General features: G+C 44.9%; 1 protein-coding gene across 1 annotated transcript; it reads left to right on the top strand.

Annotated features, from left to right (window-relative positions):
* Nucleotides 1-206: 206 nt before the first annotated feature.
* tekt3 (tektin 3) lies at nt 207-9,073 on the top strand (the record flags this gene model as incomplete). The annotated part of the gene is made up of 7 exons (XM_080834418.1): nt 207-779; nt 2,232-2,315; nt 3,365-3,435; nt 3,894-4,037; nt 4,601-4,823; nt 7,391-7,545; nt 8,857-9,073. 7 exons carry the CDS (start codon nt 207-209, stop codon nt 9,071-9,073), a joined length of 1,467 nt encoding a protein of 488 aa, XP_080690544.1.
* Nucleotides 9,074-9,813: the final 740 nt, after the last annotated feature.

Here is a 9,813-nt window from a genome sequence, read left to right as displayed (position 1 = left end):
CACACACACACACACACACACACACACACACACACACACACACACACACACACACACACACACACACACACATATACTCACACACACACACACACACACACACACACACACACAAACACATATACTCACATACACACGTTTGCACAAACTTAACGTAATATTTGCCATGCAGTAGTTTGTAGACTGTGGAGACACTGGTGTCAGATATGGAGCTCCTAGGATCCACCCAGATGGCCACATACACGCGCCCCAAGACAAGCCACTTCCTGCCAGCCATCTCCACCATGGCATCCAGCTACCGTAGCCCCGCCCCCATCTCCACTGGGACCCAGAACGGCAACATGCCCTGGAGGACTAACACCTACTACAGAACCGGCAGCGCCGCCCCCACCCTCTCCGCCATCCCCAGGGACGCCCTGGACCTGGCACGGGCCAAGACCATGTTCTTCCCCTCCAACCGCACCGCTCTGAGCGCGCGCTACATGCCGGAGGACTGGTACAAGTCCAACCAGAGCAACTACCGCGAGTCGGAGTCGTCGCGGAACAGCGCGGAGCGGCTGCGTCGGGACACGGTGCGCCTGATCCAGGACAAGGAGCAGCTGACGCGCCGCACGCAGGACACCACCAGCCGCAACCTGGGCGAGCGGCTCAACGACATCACCTTCTGGCGCTCAGAGCTCAGCCACGAGGTGGACAACATGGTGACGGAGATCAGCGCGCTGACCGACGTGAAGAGGAGGCTGGAGAGAGCCCTGGCTGAGACCGAGTCTCCTCTACAGGTGAGAGAGGAGATCGGCCTATCAGGTTTTTTCAGTCATGCTACCATGGCTACCTTTCTATGTATATCGTAACGGTGTTAATTATCACATGGCTTGTGTTATCGCCAACGATTGCCGTTGTCATGAGAATCCATTGTTAAATGGATGTTATAGATTGTTAATCCATTATTAAACTTAGCATTTTGATTGTTTAACAGAATGGCCGATGTTTGACACTCTCCAATAACTGACATAGCTACGCTACTGTCCATAGACAGAGAAGTCCATATTATATATTAGAAAGCTGCCTAACTGTGGGGAATGTAAGGACACTTTCATGCTTCTGCAAGTTATGTGTTGTTCTGTCACCAACATCTCCAAGGGCATCTACATACAGCAGTCAAGGCTTTTGTTCTTGCAGGCCAGAGATACCTAGTTGAGATAGTACCTAGTTCTGAATCTCAACATTTGCCATTAGGATTTGAGGGGAAAAAAATTGACTTCTGCCTCAAGACTTTTAATGACTTTCAAATGTCTGTCTGTAAACAAGGAAGTTATTAAATTGTGCAACCTCAAGTGCATTCAAGTGCACATTCAGAGCAGCATCACAGGATACATTCGATCAGTTGCCATAGGTACGTCTCACCGGAGGTCATTCCGCTGGCTATTGTTTTGCAGCGGTTGCTAGGCAATGGAGATCCAGAACACAGCAGTGGTCATTTCCTTTATGCCGAGGCCACATTAGATATGTAGGCATTAGGTGTTTGTCACAGTGATCCAGCCCTAAGATCCAGTGACAGAGTTGGGGAACGGTGGTGTGGGATCAGATATCTGGAGGCTTTCTTTTAGAAGGCCCAGGTAACCGAAACCACTGGAGCTGCGCCCTCAATCACGCCACGGACACCGCGCCTTGGATCAGCCATTAAGTACTTAATGTCATCCATCACTGTCAAGACTGGGCCCAAGCTATTAATCACTGTATTACCGCTCTCTGTAATATTGTGTTTACATATGACAATGCTAGAGTGAGCCAAAATAGACAAAACTCTTCACAAGGTTGCAGTCATTTGAATGGTCCTGTGGATGCTTTTTGGAGACAGCTTCAAAATAATGTTAGAGAATATTCATGAAAGGCAGAAATGTTTCTATTAGACCACAACACAGTTTACTTCTATTCTCATATTTCATTTTACAAGTGAACATTTGTTCTGCTAAAGCATGCAAAAGACAGTGCCAACAGCTGTTCTCGATTCATTTGAAAAAGCCCTTGAGAGAATTGTAAGTACATGTCATCTGAGGCAACACAATACCCTATTGGATGTTTTAATTATATTTGACATTTTTGTCACCCGTTCTCAGAACGGCTAGAATGGCCTGTTTGCATGCTACAGTTTGTACTATGCCCAGGTTGGGACGTTGCTTAACTCCTTCATGCTGAAGCATCTCTTGAGCTGTGTGTCCTGTCCTCCCCAGGTAGCTCAGGAGTGCTTGTACCACAGAGAGAAGAGGATGTCCATCGATTTGGTTCACGACGGTGTGGAGAAAGACCTGATAAGGGTAGTGTTTCACGTTTCACAACCCCCCCACCCCCACCCGAGTGACCTTTGACCTTTGACATATTTGACCTATGCCTATGTCACATCACAGCTGACCCTCTGAAGGAGGATGTGTTTAGAACACATCAGGCCCAGCCTTGGCACGGACCTTGACCAGATTGGTTACATGTGTGTTGTTGCTATGATACACTATCCTTAGCTAGATAGCTAGCACCCTGGCGTAGCAAAGACAGGTAGGTAAGCAACAACCCTGAAGTTAAACTGTTTTTAAATTTTGACAGCTTATGCCTTGCTCAAATAAACTTTAGGCAAGTCATAACGATGGAGCTTTTTCTTAGTCCTCGCGTTCAATAGACTAACCATTCAAATCGACACCTGAGGCGAAAAAAGTGATTGTGAATGCCACCTTACTCATTAGAATGTTGTATGACAAGGAAGTCACTATCACCTTCAGGAAGAACAGCTAAAGATTTCCAATTTCAACACTTTGCTGACCGATAAAGTAACTGGATTGGCCTTTGAGTTCACTCACATCAATTTGACTCCTTCCAGATCTGATACAAACCCATTCCAGAGTCAACTGTCAGTCGCCAGTCAGTTGACTTAAAGAAGTGCTGCACACTTAAATGTGTTTTTGAGGCTGTGAACGTATGTTGACAAAATTACAATGTTTTTAAAAATAAACATTTTAAGGGTTGAAAATGGCTCAACACGCCATCTACTGTTAAAAATCACCCTGAACCAATGCTGACCATCATGAAATAGGCGGCCCTCCTCGCCCAACCCCTTCCTGTGAGGGTGAGCCTCATTTTCATTTGGTGATCGAGACACGTCATCCCCCCCCCCCCCCCCCCCCTCAGCCCCTTGCCCACTGTTTAGCATTTTTCAAAATCAATGCACTATAACTCTTTCCCTGTTTTTCAACTGAAATTGACTCTTTGTTGACAGATAGAACAGCCAAAATGGCCAAAAAAATCCCCCTCAGTCAATTTGAAATGATCCCAGACTCAGACACTATAGGACTGAAATCTTTGCCTGTTGTCACATCAGGAAGTGGAGACCATCAAGTCATGCCAGGAGAGGATGAGGAGACATCTGGACCGAGCTGTGGCTCAGCTGGCGTGAGTGACGTTACCAAACCATCTTAACGCAGCAAGCCGCTATACAATCTATTGCTGTGTAAACTGTAATAAGCCAACTATACAAACCCCACTTCATTATCCCACTCTTGTGCATTTGATACATGTATTAATTGTAACATGTTAGTTAGCAGGGCTCATATACACTGACAGCAAGGTCATTGGTTTGATTGTCAGGGGGCACATATGCCCAAGCTTATATTTACTGTAACTTGCTGTAGACTTTAGCCTCAGAAAACACACTTGAGCATAGCTTATTCAACTCATTTCTGTCGCTGTTTAGCCGAGCTGAAGCCCAAACGTGATTGGTCAGAGCGTAAAATGACCAGTCCAATGACCAGTGAAGGTCTGGTCGTTTATTAGAATGAACCGCCTGATCCACCGGCGCCCACTGACCTACTGACTCATCTATTTCTGCTCTCGGTGTGGTTCCCCCTCAGCTCCAACCGAGCCGCCCAGCACGAGCTGGAGAGAGATGTCAGTGACAAGGTGGCCGCCCAGCGCATAGACGACAGGTGCCACCATCTCAGGAACACATCCGACGGCATCAGCTACTACAGGGGCATCGATCGCCTCGACCCATCGTGAGTGCCGATCGAGAGTTGGTGTCGGGTTTAGATTGTGTTAAGTGCTGTCACGTCTTTTTATATGGCATTATAACATTGAGCATAGCTTTTTTTGATTTTATAAATCAAGTGGCATTGATCACTGATCCTATTGTGAGTCCTGATCACATATAAGCCTGACATTAGAGCAAGAATGTCTGCAAGGATTCAGTCTAAATGGAATGCTATCAAGGAGAGGGTTATCAGTGTTAAGACATGGTGGCTTGTATCACCTTTTTATGAAAATAAAATTGAGGTGAGATTTGTTGATTGGATTTATAGTTTTAATCAAGTTGTCAAACACTGGCATGTATAGTGACATGTATGGTGGCTTTTGTGATCAGACAAGTGCAAATAGATATGTTTGATAATATACTGGCTTGACCTATTGTGTTTATTGAGGTCTGTTATTAGATGCATGACTAGTTATAAATAGTCAAGGCGTGGGACATTCAGATGATGGTGATATTTGTATTGACCCCCCCATCAAACAAACACACGCATGCAAAAAAAACACACACACACTCACACACTTTCCCCAGACTGTCTCTGCCAGACACTTGGACAAAGTTCACGGACAACAATATCCTGCACTCCCAGAGCGAACGTGCCGCTTCGCATAAACTCAGGGATGACATTGAGGTCCTGCTCAACGCCACGTCCAACGACATGTGGAAGCAGTTCAACACGGTCAACGTGATGTTCACCTCTCGCATATCAGAGACCGCCGATGCCAAGAATAGCCTTCAGACCCACCTGGCTAAGGTACGCCACTCACAGATAGACTGACCAGGAAATCGAGTTGCCACAAATGTAATGCTCTGTAGGAGTTAGCTGTCATAACATGACCTGGATAGTCTTATCATTGTCCTCACAATGATCAATGATAATGACAGTGATCAATAAGGATTACATCACTGTCATATCATACCATATAATTAAAACAGTTTGTTAGAACTTGTGTGAACATTGCAAAGAGTAAATTGTAATAGAAGTAGTGATATTATTATAGCGTTACTAATAATATAGTACATTTATATGTTAATATATCTAAATCAGTTATTCACTTCAATATCTGAAAAGATGTAGCTTCAAAGTTTTGAAAATCTGCAAAACCATGTATTATTTCATTAACTAAAATGTAGCAAACAAATTCCCCTTTTTTCATGAAATAATAAGTCAGACAGCAATAGTCAGAGTCAGAGTCAGACACCAGGCATAATGGTCTTCATCATGTGTGCAAAGGATACGTTCTATGTGGTCTATCTCCATGCTTACCGCGGCTAACGAGGTTAGCGATGAAGCCTGGCTGCATTCCTTGTTTGAAGCTAACAAGGTTTCGTCTTAATGAAAGATGATGTGCCTTCTGAGACACATGAGAGATTTAGAGTGGTTTAGACCAGTCACACACACAAAGACAAACCCAAACAGACACACATTCACAAATACAAATACACACACAAAAACACACTTTCATACACACAAACACAAATACATGCAAATATGCACACATACACACACACACACACACACACACACACACACACACACACACACACACACACACACACACACAAAGTTCTCTGTTCAGTCCTCTTCACCATAATCAGGTTACAAGCAATCTCACTCTAACTCACCAAATGTGGTTTACCCCTACAGTAGGTTTTAATAGAGGCCCTCAAAATAGAGAGCCACGTCTCAGCTCGTGTCGGGCCTTATCCACATAAGATGTGTGTGTGTGTGTGTGCGTGTGCGTGTATATATGTGTTTGTGTGTATGAAAGTGTGTTTTTGTGTGTGTATTTGAGGCTGGGAAACAGAGACCCCCTGACTTAAGACACTGGTTGACATTGTCCGGTATCGTAATCGGGTTGCGGAGCTTGATATCTTTCTCAACCATCCGCTGACATCCCTTTTTTTCCGGAAGCACGCTGTCGCTAATAAGCCTGTCATCTGTGGAGCTCACAGCCACTGCTTGCTTACAGTATGGCAATACATGCGTTTTGGGAGAGGGGCCCAAAGCACATGATATTCTCTTTTGATTCGCGCTGGGGCGGTACCTTTGGCTGTTTGTGTTAGTGATGACAGCGTAGCCAAGGGAGACTCTTGTTTAGATAATCCAAAGCTATTCACAACGCTACTGCTGGGGTTTGGAGATGAGTGCTGTTGCAGCACTCGCTGCAATCGCCTCTTAAAATAAACATTAAAGATGCAGGGAACAGGAGACGTACAGCACTACAGTACCTATAGTACACTAGGCAGCTCAAGAGGGCTATTATGTAGACTAGCCTTTGGTTAAACAGAGCTGCAAAGTTTAGACCAGCATTTCTGTGGGTCTTAGTGGACCCGCATTTTATCCTTCTGCTCACGTGGTATCAAATGTTCATGTTCCTCTTGATCCTTCATGAGATGTTCAAGTGGGCTCGATTTGTTACAGAAACCTGTAATGTTAACATTCCTCTTCCTCTCAGGCACTGCAGGAGACGGTTACTGTAGTGGCAAAAAACAGCTTTTGGGTTTCTTCCTTTAAGAAACCCAATCCAATCCTATTCCTATATCCTTGATTTGCCACCATGGAGAAAGTAGGGGGAGCGTGGTCAAGACTCGTAGCTCTGTCCAAATAGCCCAACGCAAAAGGGAGTTTGACTGTATAATGTTGCCGGTTTTATTGCAGAAAAACGTTACAAAAAATAAGGATGCGATTGCAGTATCAAAGTTTTAAAGTCCAAATAACTGCACGGGTCCAAATGGGAACAGCGTGGTTAGGCCTCAGCTTCACGCCTCAGCTTCACGGTCAATGACGGTATTTTGCGTCCCGCCTTCTCCTCGTCATGCCCGTCTGGCAGCCTTTTAAAGGGTGGCACCGTCACCACCTATAGAGAGCGCACACTCGAAATTCCATAAAAGGAAAAAATCAATAAATCACTACAAAATACAAAAACCTAAATGCGGCTCCTACAGTTACTTATTCCTTATAGAGCTGCAATGCACACGTTACTCTAGTCTCTCTCAGATTTTTCAGGAAATGTTTGATTGTTCAAGTTCAAATCAAGTCTCAAGTCTTCAACCTCGAGTCCAAGTCAAGTCTCCCTGTTGTAATGAGCGTTCTATCATCTGCTGATTGCCATCCATTCTGCCTAGAACATGGCATAGCTACATCTAAGGAATTCAAAATATGTACTGGCTTATCATCACTAATTTATGTGTTACCATACAATACTAGCATAGATTAGTTGTTTGATACATGATCACTTTAAACATGATATTGCAATGCGATATAGAAAAACAAACAAATTAACAACCTAAAAAAATGCCCTTGTTCCTCTCTCTCAGACCCTGCAGGAGATCTTCCAGACGGAGATGCTGATTGAGTCCCTGAAAAGAGCCATGCGGGACAAGGAGAGCCCGCTGAAGGTGGCCCAGACTAGGCTGGAGGAGAGGACCCGCAGGCCCAACGTGGAGCTCTGCAGGGACTACCCTTACCACCGGTACCAGGACTCAGAAATAATAATAACAAACAAACAAACAAACAAACCAGTACATACAGTATGTACATCCACCCATTAATGCATACATACGTACATACATACATGATACATACATAAATACATGCAAACATACGTAATGCATGCAAACTTACATACATAAATACATACCTACGCACACCTGCAAACATACGTAATACATGCAAACATACATACAGAAATACATACCTACGCACACATACATACAAACATACTTACCTACGCACACATACATAAAGCACATTAGGACAATTCTGTCAAACAATGTATTAAATGATGTTCCATATTACGTTATTTTCACGTAATTACATTCAAACATAACCACTGCTATCTAAAATAAACTGCAATCTCACTTTGCAAGAGTATAGCAATACTCTGTGGACGTCACGACTGGCATCGTGTGCACAACACATTTTTCCCAAAGTCTCCATGGATGTGTAATCAGTGTGGTTTGGCTTGAGAAAGAATGAACAAAAATGCATGTTGATAGTGTTGGATCTGAGTTCTGAGGTACAGTACAGCCTGCCCTGTCTGTCCTCCCCTTTCTCTCTATCACGCTCTCTCTCTCTCTCTCTCTCTCTCTCTCTCTCCTCTCTGTCTCTCCCTCTCTCTTTCTCTCTCTCTCTCTCTCTCTCTCTCTCCTCTCTGTCTCTCCCTCTCTCTTTCTATCTATCTCTATCTCTCTCTCTTGTTCTGGATCTCTCTTTCTGCTACATGCTTTCACATTCTGGTTCTCGAATTTCATATTTCTGTTGACAACTCACTGCCTCTCTCTCTTTTCTCTCTCTCACACGCACACACATTCTTTCTCCCCCCTTACTTGTCTGTATTTCTCTTATTCACCTATCTCTCTCTGTTTCTCTTCTCTCTCTCCCTCTCCCCCTCTCTCTCTCCCTCTCTCTCCCTCTCCCCTCTCTCCCTCTCCCCTTTCTCTCTCTCTCCTTTTCTCTCCTCCCCTCTCTCTATTTCTCTCCCCCTCTCTCTCTCTCTCCCTTTATTCCCCCCCTCACTCTCTCTACCCCCCCATCTCTCTCTGTTTCTCTTCTCTCTCTCTCTCTCACCCTCTCTCTCTTCCCCTCTATCTCTCTTTTCACCTCTCTCTCCCCCTCTCTCTCTCTCTCTCTCCCTCTCCCCCTCTCTCTCTCCCTCTCTCTCCCTCTCTCTCTCTCTCCCTCTCCCCCTCTCTCCCTCTCCCCCTTTCTCTCTCTCTCCTTTTCTCTCCTCTCCTCTCTCTATCTCTCTCTCTCTCTCCCTCTCTCTCTCCTCTGTCTCCAGGTTAGTGGGTGAGGTGCGGGAGATCGAGGACACCATCCACTGCCTGAGGGAGCGTCTGATGGAGGCAGAGGGGGCGCTGCAGACCCTGGTCAAGGCCAAGGTGTCGCTGGAGCACGACCTGTCAATCAAGTCCAACTCCCTGTTCCTGGATCAGGAGAAGTGCATGAGCATGCGCAAGACCTTCCCCAGCACCCCTCGCCTGGTGGGCTACTCCTAAGTCTGCAAGAAGGGGTGGAGGAACCGGGTGGGTGGGTTGGGGGATGATGAGATAATGAAACCAATATTTACAAATGGAATGCAATTGGCTTTTAATCTTGAACCCAGGACAGTGAAAGAATGGAGTCACTTTAAGGGAGGGAGGGGCTTGTCCAGTCACATTCTGTTGTGTTTGCAAAACAGCAGGGTCTGGAGAAATGCTTGACAAGTGGGCTCTGCCTAACTGCGGGAGAAGGGGAGAGGGGGGTCGTTGGATGATGCCTGGGAAAAAATGCAAGCACACTGATACACCAGGGAGAGAACTAGTGGGAGATATATAGCTCAGAATGTTCAAGTGTTCTTGGGCTTACTGCAGTAAAAGAGGTTTATAGGTCCAATGGGTTCCTTGAGTGAGTGTTCTAAAAACTCTCCCTCAGGAACTACCTTTTGGAAACAAAAATAGCTCTTGCAAATGAAATGTTCCACATGTGGAAAAAGTTCTGCAGAGGTCATTAGCCTTCATAAAGATATTTTGAACTTTATTTGTGAGGTTAATTATGCTTGTGACATACCAATCATTCATTATGATCCCCTAGCAGGCCTGAGAGAGAGGCCCCAAATATGCTTTATGGTATGGGACCCTATCAGGCCTGTGCTTCACCATGTCTGGAAATATAATATTATAATATATAATATACGTATATATAATAATATATAACATAATATAATACCTAAAATATTCGAGATTGAATATTTATCAAC

Source organism: Sprattus sprattus (assembly GCF_963457725.1).
Source record: "Sprattus sprattus genome assembly, chromosome: 3".
NCBI lineage: Eukaryota > Metazoa > Chordata > Actinopteri > Clupeiformes > Clupeidae > Sprattus > Sprattus sprattus.
This window is presented reverse-complemented; position numbering and strand designations above follow the sequence as displayed.